The sequence below is a fragment of the Molossus molossus genome, unplaced genomic scaffold (assembly GCF_014108415.1).
Source record: "Molossus molossus isolate mMolMol1 unplaced genomic scaffold, mMolMol1.p scaffold_m16_p_13, whole genome shotgun sequence".
Lineage (NCBI taxonomy): Eukaryota > Metazoa > Chordata > Mammalia > Chiroptera > Molossidae > Molossus > Molossus molossus.
The window spans coordinates 11,251,664-11,265,582 of record NW_023425348.1 but is presented as its reverse complement, the minus strand read 5'-3'; the positions used below and the strand labels follow the sequence as shown (position 1 = coordinate 11,265,582).

Here is a 13,919-nt window from a genome sequence, read left to right as displayed (position 1 = left end):
CACATCAATATTCCTCTCTCTTTCTCTTTCCCCTTCCTACTCGATCTGAAGATAAATGGAAAAAAAAATATCCTTGGGTGAGGATTAAAAAACAAAACAAAATGGTGAGGCCTTCTGGCTGAGCAGGGAGAAGCACCCTACAAGCCATGCCCAGCGTTAGCCATCCACAGCACCGAAACCCTCTGCTCTACGTTTCTGCACTACTCGAGGTTGCTCGTCCACACGCATGTCCACTCACAGTCTCGCACACTTGCTCACACTCTCACACACTCACCCCTACTCCAATCCTGCCTGCCCCCATCTTTTCTCCATTATGATGTGTCTTGATGTGGGCCTCTTTGGGTTCATCTTGTTTGGGGTGCTCTGCAGTTCCTGGACTTGTATGTCTATTTCCTTCACAGGTTAGAGAAGTTTTCTGTTGTTATTATTATTATTATTATTTTATCCTCACCCGAGGACATTTTTGCATTTTTTGTTCAGACAGAGCGGGAGGGAGAGAGAGGAAGAGAGAGAGAGAGAAACATTGACGTGAAGGGACACATCGAGTGGCTGCCACCCGCACGACCAACCAGGGCCGGGGACAAACTGCAACCGAGGTACATGCCCTTAGCAGGAACCGAACCCGGGTCTCTCTGAACCGCAGGCCGACGCTCTAACCGCTGAGCCAAACCGGCCAGGGCTCTGTTGTTATTATTATTATTATTTTGCATAGGTTTTCAATTTGTTGCTCCCTCCATTATTTTTCTGGCACCCCCATGATGTGCATGTTGGTACGCTTGAAGTTGTCCCAGAGGCTCCTTATACTGTCCTCACTTTTTTTGGATTTTTTTTTTTTTCTGTTCTGATTGGATATTTTATGTCTCTGTATATTCTAAACCTCTGATTTGATCCTGTGCTTCATCTACTCTACTGTTTATTTCTGTAACGTCTTCATTTTAGTTAATGTATTCTTTACTTGTGACTGGTTCTTTATTATGTTTTCTCTCTCCACTTTTATGTTTCCTATCTCTCTGTGGGGGTACTCACTAAGTTCAACTATGCTTTCCCTAGGTTTATTGAGCATTTTTTAAATCAGCGCTTTGAACTCTGCATCTCGTAGATTGTTTGTCTCCATTTTGTTTAGTTCTTTTTCTGGAGTTCTGTTCTGTTTCTTTATTTGGACATGTTTCTTTGTCTCCTCATGTTGGCCGCCTCTCTGTGTTTGTTTTTATTTGTTAGGCAGAGCTGCTATGTCTCCTGGACTTGGTAGAGTGGCCTCATGTAATCGGTGTCCTGTAGGGTCCAGCGGCACAGCCTCCCTGATTACCTGAGCTGGGCACTCCAGGTGTGCCCCCCCCCCCATGTGATCTGTGTACGCTCTCCTGTTGTAGTTGAACCTTTATTACTGTTGGCACATTAATGGGAGGGATTTACCCCTAGACTGATAAACTTCAAGGACGGACTATAACCACTTGAAGGATCAGCTGTTCAGGGGCTGATCCCATGAAGCAGGACTTACTTCAGCAGGGCTCTGGTGCCCACTGACTCCACCTCTTGAGTGTGTTGCTTGTGGAGGTGGTTGGGTGGTGCTTCAATGTGATCCGAAGCTGTCCCCTGGGTTTGCTGGCTCTGGGATTTCTAGGGAGGCGCTGGCCAAGGTCAGCTGCCACCTATGCCCTGCTGTGTGTCACTGGGCACGGGCTACGAAGCAAAATGCAGATGGCTACTACGTGTTTTGGGCTTGGAGGTACCCAGGAGAGGCCAAAGTGGGAACCAAGGCTGGCTGTAGCTGGTACTGGGCCTAGGTCCATTTAGCAAGAGGTACAGGGCATGCCAAGGCTAGATACTGCTTGATGGAGTCTCATATATGGCACTGTGGGGGAGGGCTCAGAGAGGGAACAATGGTCTCTCCCTCGCTAGTTTTTGCCTCAACGTTACACAGTTCATTTCCTCCCTGTATGTCCCTAGTGCCTTTCACCCTGCTGCTGGAGCTCAGAGCAAGTGAGTGTGATAAGTCTGTGTGTGGGCCCTTTAAGTAGAACAGCTGGGGCACCACAGGGCCTTCATCTCAGCCACAATCCATGCTGTTTTAGCAGCCAAAGGTACGGGGACTTCTCTTCCTGGCACTGGAACCCTGGGATCGGGGGCCTGGTTTGGGGCTGGGGCCCCTGTTCCTCCAGAGGGGACCTCCACAGCCGAGCTATTCCTCCCGATTTTTATCTGCCACTCATGCGTGTGGGACCAGCTCATCTTGTGTCTCTACGCCTCCTGCCAGCCTTGATGTGGCTTCTTCTTTGTTCGTTGTCGGGCTTCTGCTCACCTAAGTTTCAGGTGGCCCTCGATCACGGTTGTTCTGAGTTTAGCTGTGATTTTGATGTGGTTGTGTGAGGAGGTGAGGACTGTGTTCACCCATGCCTCCGCCTTGACCAGAGCCTCCCTCCTAATTTTCGAGTAATGTTTTGTTGTAGGTTGAGGTCTTTGTATCTTTTGTACATTGGTTTTCTTCACTCGTTGTGCTGCGCTCGGTGCGGTTGCTACGCCATTGATTGGGGCGGCTAAGTCCAGACGCTCTGTTTTTGACACGTTGACTACCGATTCTATTCTCCTGCATCTTGATTTTATTTTAGAAAAGGAAAACTAGCCCGGACCAGTTTGGCTCAGTGGCTAGAGTGTTGGCCCTCAGACAGGAGGGTTGCAGGTTCGACCCCTGGCCCTGGTCAGGATCATACAGGAAGCAACCAATCGATGTGTCCCTCTCACACTGATGTTCCTCTCTCTCCATGCCCCCCACCTCCCTCCCTTCCACTCTATCTGAAAATCAATGGAAAAATATCCTTGGGTGAGGATCAACAAAACAAAACAAAGCCCAAAAAGGTGGGAAGCACTATTTTCACTTAAACTACATGTCTACAAAGTTCTCCTTCTCCTTCTCCTCCTCCTCCTCCTCCTCCTCCTCCTCCTCCTCCTCCTCCTCCTTCTTCTTCTTCTTCTCTCAATTCTCTCTTTTCCCTCTTGATCTCGCTTTGGTTTCAGTCTTCGTCCCTCTTTTACCTTCTTCTCTTTCTTCTTTATCATTCTAAGTGAATTTCATGCCAGTTTTCAACTTTACAAACTAAACATCTGAGTTTCCTAGGTTAATATTTTGTATGAGGACACGTAAAATGGGACATTGTTTGTAAAATGGAACATTTAATGGAACGAAGATGGTATTTTGGCCAGACCCAGGTATACTGAAATCTTACCTTAGACTACACAACATCTCTGGAGAATGTATGCATAAAGAAACAATAGACAAAGGTTAAGGAAAGATACAGTAACATTCTATCATGGGTCTTATGCCTCAAGTCTCCACAGACCTGTCTTTTAAAGTTGGCTGGTGTAATGACCAAAGTTAGAGATGCTTAGGGCATCTTTTTCTCCTCTAAGTTCAAATCTAGAATCTGAATCTTGTCACGCTCTGGCCTGCAGGAGCAGGGAGTTGCTTCAGTGAGCGTGCGTGAGCATAGATGAGGCGGGCAAGATGGCCGGACTGCTCCCCTGCTGCTCTGGACGTGTGGGAGTTGGATGTAGAGTAGAAGGACCATGAGTATGGCCTTGGAACCCACATGACTCCGCCCACGAGCAAACGTGGGCCCATCAGCATGACTCAGGGGAGGTACTAAAGCAAGGGGAGAGAGGTGGTCTTGTAGGCATTGTCCCCCCAGAATCCTGTGGCTGCTCATGGGATCAGGGCCATTGAAAGATCGGAGTCACACAGTCTCCTCGTGAACCTTTGGCTCTATGGCTGCTAACCCAGGCGCACAACCAGCCTCTGAAAGGGAAGAGTTGAGGCTGAGAGAAATGACTCCTCCCAGGTCGAATCACAGCCACGAGTAGCACAGACGAGAACTTTCATTTTGAATAACCTCATTTTTAACAACATCTGAGTGATTTGAAATTGCTTTTGGAGGATGCGGATGGATGTCTCCCGGGTGTTAAGAATGACAGTGTGAGTTCTTTGGAAGCTGATAGCAGTAAGTGTGTTGCATGAGGGACAGCTTCAGTAACCAGTTAATGTTGTTGTCTAACCACTGACATAAAGAAGCTTCTCTCAGTGAAGGCACAGTTTTGGAGATGTCATTTAAATTTTATTTTATTTCTGTCTAATGATTTTACAGGGCAAGTCATTTTAAATAACTAAGAGTAGTGGAAAGGATTTTGAGGCCATAAAGAACTGGGTTTCGCTGTGACTCTGGCATTCAGAGCTCTGTGGATTTGGGAATATTTAACTTCTTGGAGCTCTATTTACAGAGGTAATAATACTTTTTTTTTTTTTTTTATCCTCACCCGAGGACATTTTTCCATTTTTTTGTTCAGGTAGAGTGGGAGGGAGAGAGAGGAACAGAGAGAGAGAGAGAAACATCGACGTGAAGGGACACATCGAGTGACTGCCACCCGCACGACCAACCAGGGCCGGGGACAAACTGCAACCGAGGTACATGCCCTTAGCGGGAACCGAACCCAGGTCTCTCAGGACCGCAGGCCGACGCTCTAACCGCTGAGCCAAACCGGCCATAATGCTGCAGCCTAAAAAAGTAAAAACTAACTTAAGAAAAAAAAAAAAAGGGGATATTTTTGGGCTCACGCACCAGACAAACTATTTGACACAATGAGAGAATCCCCACCTATAGCACCATCTTTGGGACCAATGTTGTTCTATTGACTCTTTCTCTTTCTTTTTATATATCTATGTTTTTGTTGATTTTTTTTAGAGAGAGAAGAAGGGAGAGAAAGATAGGAACAAGGATGTGAGAGAGAAACACCCATCGGCTGCCCCCTGCACTCCTCCACTGGGGATGGAGCCGGAAACCCGGGCATGTGCCCTGACCGGGAATCAAACTGGGGCCTCTTAGTTCGTGGGATGACGCTCAATCTACTGAGCCACACCGGCCGGGCTATTGACTCTTTCTTAAACTTGAATTTTGTGGAGGGACACGGCTACTATTAAGTTGATCCATTTACCATAAATTCATAGTTACTAAGACTTATATAAAACCTGCATTTCATTATTTATTTATGTATTATTTTAAATATTTTTTCTTTTTTAAAAATTGATTTTAGAGAGAGAGAAAGGGAGAGGGAGAGAGAGAGATAGAAATGTCGATGAGAGAGAACATCGATTGGCCGCCTCCTGCAGGCCCCTCAGTGGGGATCAGGCCCACAACCTGGGCATGTGCCCTGACCGGGAATCGAATCGGTGACCTCTTGGTGCAGGGCCGATGCTCAACCACTGAGCCACACTGGCTGGGCTAAAACCTGCATTTTAATGGCATGTATCAGAGTTGGTTGAAATGTATTTCCCTCTATGAAGTCCCAGTAAAGGATCCTCTGTTTGTCTTTGATTTTTCCCGTGGTAAATGTATCCCAAACCAATGTTTGAGGAAAAGTCTGGCTGCCCCTGAAGACTGTTCCTCCTCAGCACACATCACTCTAGAAAGAAGCAGGGCCAAGCTTCTCAGTGTCTGCAAAGAAATTGCTCTCCAACTGACCCATCTGTTTTGTTTCGTTCTAAATATTTATCTTCGCCCTTTATAAGCAACATGGAAAACATGCACCCCACGCTCTTACCAGAGACCCCACCCTGGTCCTACGTACTTTCCAATTTCCACATACAGTTTAGTTGAAAAGAGGGTTGAGCAGTTGATTCTTTTGGAGGGTTGGTTGAAAGGAAACACAGTCCTCTGCTTCCTAAGGACAGTCTAGGCTTCCCAATGTCAGGAGAGAGAAACTGAGTTACGGTGTCGAGCATGGGCGCCGGAAGTCCTTGTGGGGAAGGAGACATATTGTCTGAACAAATAACTTGATGAATTCTTCGAGTCTGGGAAATGTTGGGCCATCTCTCTTCAAATATGTTTTCCGTCCTTTTCCCTTCTGAGGACCCGACACATACAGGAGTTTGTTCGAAGTCTCCCCCACCTTGTGGGTGCTCTTTTCCTTCTCTTTGTTCATTCTCCCTCTGTGTTTAGTTTAGTTTCGTCTCCCTGAGCACTGCTTCTCTCTTCTGTGGTACCTAATCTGCTGTTAACCCATCCGATGTATCTCTCTCTTTTTTATTAATCTTTACCTGAGGATATTTTTCTATTTATTTTCAGATAGAGTGGGAGGGAGAGAGAAGAAGAGAGAGGGAGAGACCGAGAAACATCGATGTGAGAAGGACACATCGACTGGTTGCCTCCCTCATGACCCCGACCAGGGCCGGGGATGAACCGCCGCTGAGGTACATGCCCTTGGCTGGAATCGAACCCGCGACTCATTGGTCCACGGGCTGATGCTCTATCACTGAGCCAAACTGGCCAGTGCCCATCCAATGTGTTTTCAATCTCAAACATTGTGGCTTTCATTTCTAGAAATGTGATTTGGGTCTCTTTTATATCTGTTTTTTTTTTTTTTTTTTACAATTTTTTTTCTTCATTAATTTTTTCAGAGTGGAAGGGAGAGGGAGAGAGAGACACACACATTGATGAGAGAGAACATTGATTGGCCCCCTCCTGCATGCTCCCCACTGGGGATTTGGCCCACAACCTGGGCATGTGCCCTGACAGGGATTTGAACTGGTGACCTCTCGGTGCAGGGTCGACACTCAACCACTGAGCCACACCGGCCGGGATCTCTTTTATATCTTGAATGTCTCTACCTAATTTTTGAACATAGGAAACAGAGTTACAACAACTACTTTGATGTCCTTTTTTTGCCAGTTTTAATATCCTTGTCAGTTCTGGGTTGGTTTCGATAGATTAAGTATCCTCTTCACCATGGGCTTGGTCTCTGCATACCTGGTCACCTTTGGTTATTGCTGGACCTTGTGAATTTTACCTTGTTGAGTGCCAGATATTTCTGTTTTCCTGTCGATGTTCCGGGAAGCAGTTTCACCCCTTCTGGCCTTGTTCTGATGATGTGTTAGGTGGGCTCACAGCGGTACTCAGCCCGGCGCTGATTGTCCCCCACCACCGAGGCGAGACCTTCCTGAGGTTTCTGTCTAACGCCCCGTGAAGTTGGAATTTCTTCAGTCTGGCTTGTGGGAACAGGTACTGTCCTCAGCCCTCTGAATGCCAGGCGCTGCTGCTGCTACTGCTTTCGGATGACTCTGTCTCCGGCTTCAGATAGCCGATTCACGCACACGCCCTGATTCGTCCTGAATGCTTGTGGGGAACCCGCTGTACATCTCTGGGGTGCTCTCCCTGTGCAGTTCTCACTTCCGTCCTGTGAATTCCCATTCCCTGGGTCTCCCTGGACTGTCTCCTCAATCTGCATTGAAAAATAGTTCTATCGATATTTAGAGAGAGAGGAAGGGAGAGGGAGAGAAAGAGAAACATCGATGTGAGAGCAGAACATTGAGCAGCTGCCTCCAGCACGCCCCCTACTGGGGATCAAGCCTGCAACCTGGGCACGTGCCCTGCCTGGGAATTGAACCGGTGACCTTCCGGCGCAGGGGATGAGACCCGGCCCCCTGAACCACACTGGCCAGGGCAGTCCACATTTTTCGATGTGTTGCGTTTTCAGTATTACTTGGTTTTCAGTATTTTGTGATTTCTCTTATAACATGTACAAAAATGAATTCCAGATGGATTTGTGTCCAAACTGTGATTCGTAAACCTAATGTCATTTGTATAAAATTTGAAAACGTGTAAAACAATGATACACACACACACACACACACACACATATGTACACATATACACACTTTATGGGGATTAAATGAAATAATAGTATAAAAGCACGCATCAGGAAGCTAACAGCAAATTGGAGAATAGTTAGAGGGAGAGGGCGCAGAGGGTTCCTCTGAAACTGAGTGACTTCGAAAGCAGGAACGTCAAGACTTCAGAATTCTTTGAAGACCAGCAGTGGGCACACAGATATTCATCATGTTATTCCCTGTCCTTCCCGTGCGCATCAAATATCTTATGATAAAAATCTAAAGGCAGGCCAAAGGGAGATTAAATAAGGAATATTAGTTGAAGGAGCATCCTCGATCAATAAAGAGGTAAAAAGAGTAATTAAATGTGTCTTCACGCAAGAGCCCGGCTGGTGTGGCTCAGTGGCTGAGTGTCGACCCTGCACCAAGAGGTCGCTGGTTTGATTCCCAGTCAGGGCACACGCCCAAGCTGTGGGCCTGATCCCCAGTGGGGGACATACAGGAGGCAACCAATTGATGTTCTCTCTCATCCACGTTTCTCTCTCTCTCTCTAAAACAAGAAAAACTCAATAAAGAACAAATAAATAAATAAATGGGTCGTCAAACTACCTAAGTCAGAAAGCACCACGGGGGCGGGCTCTCCGGTGCGCCTCGAAAGGCCCGTGATTCCCCTGCAGGTGCTTTCCTGCTGGTACTTTCTACTCCTGAGGAGACTTTTCTTTGATAAAACTCTCCAAACCCCCAGTTTCCACAGACACGCCTGGCTGAGTCATCTGTCTTCCCCCTGCGGGGCCCCGACTCCCTGTCCTTGAAGACTGGGGCTCTCGGGTCCCTCCCACGCTGTCCACTATCCACAGGTGAGCTCTGTCCGGCGTGGGCCTCTCTGGTCCTGGCAGTACTTCCCCCCAGTGACCTTCTCTCGCTTGGAGTTCGGCAGTAGCCAACTGGTCTCCTTGCTTCGTCATCATCTCCTACTGTGTCTATTCTTAACACAGTAGCCAGGCAGAGTGGTCCTTTGTTAAAATTTTATTTATTTATTGTTTTTTTTTTTATTTTTCTAGTATTATATTTTAATCCTCACCCGAGGACATTTTTTTCATTTTTTCTTCAGATAGAGTGGGAGGGAGAGAGAGGGAGAGAGAGAGAGAGAAACATCGATGTGAAAGGGACACATCGAGTGGCTGCCACCTGCACGACCAACCAGGGCCGGGGACAAACTGCAACCGAGGTACGTGCCCTTAGCGGGAACCGAACCCGGCTCTGTCTGGACCACAGGCCGACACTCCAACCGCTGAGCAAAACCAGCCAGAGCCCTTGACTTAATTTCTTTTTCTCCAGCATGTATCAGTATCTCATATGCTGTGTAATTTATGTGTTTGGCTTTTGTCCATGGAATATAATCTCCATGAGGACAGGGTTTTTTGTTTTTTTTCTTCACTGATTTTAGAGAGAGGAAAGAAGAGAGAGAGATAGCAACATCGATGAGAGAGAACATCGACTGGCCGCCTCCTGCATGCCCCCCACTGGGGATCGGGCCCACAACCTGGGCTTGTGCCCTTACCGGGAATTGAACCGGTGACCTCTTGGTGCAGGGTCGACGCTCAATTACTGAGCCACACTGGTCAGGAGAGGACAGGGGTTTTTATATTTTATTTATTGCCATAAAACACATGCCTAAAATAGTGCCTGGCATGAAGAAAATGCCATCAGTGGCTTTGGGGACTCCTGTTCCCCCATTTTTCTTGGAGACTTGCAGAGTGGAGGAGAGATGCCGGATCCCTGAGGCCATCTGATCACACTGGCCCCGAAGGCGCAACCCTGGTGATGGCCACCACCCAGACTGGACTCAGCACCAGCCGTGCGGGGTGCGGCAGAGGGTACCTGGACTCCAGCTGGGTGGTGCCTGGGGACACAGAGACCGTTTGGCGGCTCCCGCGCCGTGACAGGAGCCGCAGCTCCTCAAGGCTGTCTGGGACGGCCAGGGGTCTGCAGACAGCTCTTCCTGCTGGGCTCCTGCTGTCTTTCTGGGCTCGGTCCAGCTCCGGAGCCCACAGCTCTGTCTGGGAATGAATTCTGCTGCCTCTCTGGGGCTCCGCTGGGGCTGGGGAACAGGACTGTCCCTCTGGGAGCCACTGGCAGCCGTTCAATGTTTTCAGGGCCTTTTCTCCATCTACCCGTCTCCCTGGCCCCCCAGGCTGGAGATCATGTCCCTAGTACGGCTAGGAGGGTGCACGTTGTGAACCCTTCCATCCGCGAAGGATCGGCCTTTTCACATCTAAAACGAGGAGGGGGGACCTCTTCCCTGAGCTTTGCGGTCATATTCTCTCTGCCGAGGAGGGGACAACTTTGTGGCTTTGATGGGAGAAGGCCAAGGGGCGTGGGGGAGGGAAGGCCTGGGATGGCGGTGTGGTGACGTATTTCAGGACCACGGTTGCACCATTTGATACATAGCGACATAGCAATGATGATGCCACCACGCCCGTCAAGCACGGGGCGGATGCCGGGCGTCCGCAGAGTGTTCTACGTGGTCTCTCCGCTAATCGGCTCACGAACTGGGTGTTCGTTTATCGCTGTGCTTGTTTTCATGGGAGCACAGCGACGCCCCTGGGGGAGCGGCATCTGCTGGGCCCCACGCTCTGCAAAGGTGGGTCCAAGCTTTGGACGCAAGCCAGCTGCGCCGAAGGGGTCCTGCCCTCCAAACCTCCGGGCTCTCAGCACACCCGGAGCCCCCAACGTGGGGCAGCAGCTCGCCCGTCCACACCCTGCAATGTCGTCTGCGGGGCCGGCTGGCCGTCCGCTCCCTGCCCGGCCCGCGGGGTGCTGTGTCTCCACGGTGTGCGCACGTCACCCTCTCTGCTGTTTCTTCAAGCCCATCTCCCTGAAGCCTCCCTCTCCCTCTCCCTCTCCTGACTCTCTCGTTTCTTCTTGGTCTCTCTTGGTTTGGCTTGACAAGTAAAACACGAATTTGCTAGAAGCTTGTACCACGAAAGGGGAAGAAGTGACGAGTGTGAGCGGCAAGCGGGGCCCGAGGGTGAACACCCGCCACGGGGCCACGGGCTCTGCGGCCCGCGAGGCCTCTGCCCTTCCTGACAGCAGGCTGAGCCGAGGAGCCTCCTGCATCGTCAGGCCTGGGGCCTTGGGAAGGGCTCTCGGCTGCAGACTTCCTACTGCTGGGGACTGTCGCTTTGGATAAACACGCTAACTCTCAAAACCGGGGATCTGGCATCCACACTTAGTACGGCTCAGCGGAACTGGCCAGCCCAGGTCGAGCCTGAGGGGACAGGCATGTGGATGGCAGCAGGGGGCGGAGCTGGCAGTGGGCCCTGGTGCGGCCGTGGGTGCAGGGCTGTGGGGGCCCTGGGCAGCGGGTGGAGGATCCGTGTCTCTGCAGGCGAGGACTCCATCAGCACCCTGGGCCTGATCCTCGGCGTGGGGCTGTCGCTGCTGCTCGTGTCTGTCCTGGGCTACAGCCTGGCCAAGTGGTACCAGCGTGGGCACTGCTGGGAGGGTGAGTGAACCCTGGACGGTGTGGCGCCCCTTCTGCCCCTTCTCTCCTGGGGAGCTGGGGAGCTGGGTGCGGCTGACACTCTTCAGCATGGCGTCATGCACACACGCTTCCTGTGCTGGCCGCCGTGGTTGAAGGCTTGAGTGGGTGGCTGCACACTGCGGTGGTGGGGGTGGGGTGCTGGGATGGGGGTCCTCTCGGCTTAGCAAGCAGCTGGTTTCTTCCCTCAGAGCCCACAGCAACACATCTCCAAGGCCGTGTGACCACGGGCCACGGGCAACCGGCCACAGGCCACGCTCCAGGTGTCTCCCACTCCGGCTCCTTGTACAGCTCTTCCCTGGCCTGTGGCTCTTGGGGTCCCCCCTAAGCTAGCTGTGCTTCAGTTTCCCTGGGAGCCTCCTGGGGTCTTGGACACATGTCCGCACTTCCCATAAGACCCCAGAGAGCTGGGAGGGCATGCCGGAATGCCCAGAGGCAGAGGGCGTGTCCCAGACCTGAAGTTAACTTCAACAGCTTCCACGACAGTTGGTTGAACACGTACTATGTGCTAATGCACCTTTTCCTAATATGATTTTCTTTACAATTCCGTGCAAGGCCCGGCCAGTGTGGCTCAGTGGTTGAGCATGTACCAAGAGGTTGCCGGTTCGATTCCAAGTCAGGGCACGTGCCCAGGTTGTGGGCCTGATCCCCAGTGGGGGGCAGGCAGGAGGCAGCCATGTTCTCTCTCATCAATGTTTCCATCTCTCTCTCCCTCTCCCTTTCCCTCTCTCTAATATCAGTAAAGAAAAAAAAGATTCCATGCAAGGGTGAAATTCCCAGTCTCCATTTTCTATAGACGAGGGTGTGCGGCTCAAGTCAGGTGGCCAGTGGAGTCTAGGCTCCAGCCACGGTCAGCTTCTTTGGGGCTCCAGCCTTGGACTGCGCCTTCCCAGGGTAATCAGCACCGAACAGAGGGATTCCCAGGGGCAGCATCTGCCCTGAGAAAGCTGGCCATTCAGTCTGGGAAGATGGGCGGGGGGCAGGAAGCAGAAACTGCGGGAACTCGGGACCTCCCACAACCCCCAGAGGCCCAGACCGGCCCCTCCACTCGTCCCAGACGGGCAGGGAGCACCCAGTGCTCCCAGAGGGGTGATGGGCAGCTCCCCCTGGACACACTAACCTTCTCTGTTTGGACTGTCTTCCCAGGGCCTAATTTTGTCTTCAACCTGTACCAGATCCGGTGAGTTGACTGAGGGCAGATCTGGGTGCGGGGGGGCGGGGGGGGGGTGGGGGTGGGGGGGTGGGAGGCGGAGCCAAGGCTTGCTGCTCCCTTTCCCTGTCTCCCCCTCACCCCAGGCAAATAGGAGAACAGGAAGGAGCCAGGGTCCATTTAGAAAGTTTCATGAGTAAAAACTTGAACATGGACAAGATCATGTAAGACCCTGATGACAGTGATCCTCTTAACATTCAGCCCCAGGCAGGAACCATTCATTCATTCACTCACTCACTCATTCATTCATTCTCTCACTCATTCATTCATTCATTCACTCACTCACTCATTCACTCATTCATTCATTCACTCACTCATTCACTCACTCATTCATTCATTCACTCATTCATTCATTCATTCACTCACTCATTCATTCACTCATCCACTCACTCATTCATTCCTTCACTCATTCATTCATTGGTTCGTTTGTTCATTCGTTCATTTGTTCATCCACTTGTTTGTTCATCCACTCGTTTGTTCATCCACTTGTTCATTCATCCATCCATCCATCCATCCATCCACCCATCCATCCATCCATCCATCCATCCATTTGTTCATCTACTCATTCATTCATTAATTCGCTCATCCACTCATTCGTTCACCCACTCATTAATTAATTAATTAATTCATCCACTCGTTCGTTCATTCATTCATTCATTCATTCATCTGTTCATCTACTCATTCATCCACTCATCCATCCATCCATCCATCCATCCATCCATCCATCCATCCACTACTCACCATTTACTCAGCAGGGATCTACTGTGGCAGGCATTTGGTACTCACTTCTAAGGCACTAAGATAACTAAGCATAGTCTCTGTCTTCAGGCATTTCTCTGTCTAGGCCTGATGATAAATAATATAATCTCAGACTCAATGTGGTATTGAAAGAGAAGAGCAAACGAAGATATCAGGGATTCAGGGAGGGGAGACAGAAACCCCCTTGGGGTAAGTCACCTTGTCCTCTGTGCCGAGGGCAGGCCTTGCCCCCCCTCCTTCTGAGGGATGGGGTAGCTCCTCTTCGGGAAGGTAAGCCAGGGGTCACTGCTAGGGGTTCTTGCCAGGCTCTGGCCCTGGGAGGGGCTGGGTTCTCAGCCCCAGAAACGTGGCCGGGTCATCTTTCTCAGCAACCTGAAGGAGCTCGAGACGGGTGCCCCCTTCACCATCAGCGGCCACATCGGCAGTCCCGAGGGCGGCTACACGAAGTTCTCGGACAGGCCGGTCTGATGGGCGGAAGCACCAGCCTCCTGGAGCCCACGAGAGCTGCGTGGAAGGTGGGTGGGCCCCTGAGCTGAACGTCCCAGTAAGGTTCTCGGACAGGCAGGCACCAAGGACTGCGTGGAACCTGAGGAGATGGTGTCATTCATCCCCCGCCTTGTGGGGGTGGGTGCTCTCAGAAACGCAGGCTTGGGGTCATGCTCTCCCCACCTCCTGCCAGCATTGGGGCTATTTCTTTAGCTCTCGTCCACCCGGCTATGCCCTGCCTTTCTTTCCTGGGGGGGTTCTATTTCCGT

General features: G+C 50.7%; 1 protein-coding gene across 1 annotated transcript in view; it reads left to right on the top strand.

Moving 5' to 3' along the window:
- The window catches only part of SMIM35 (small integral membrane protein 35), a 46,261-nt gene extending 32,629 nt beyond the window's left edge, over positions 1–13,632 (top strand). The window contains exons 2-4 of the mRNA XM_036258219.1: positions 11,043–11,159; positions 12,342–12,375; positions 13,533–13,632. Coding sequence (XP_036114112.1) covers positions 11,043–11,159; positions 12,342–12,375; positions 13,533–13,632 — 251 coding nt within the window. The remainder of the gene's footprint in view (positions 1–11,042; positions 11,160–12,341; positions 12,376–13,532) is intronic.
- The last annotated feature ends 287 nt before the right edge of the window (positions 13,633–13,919 follow it).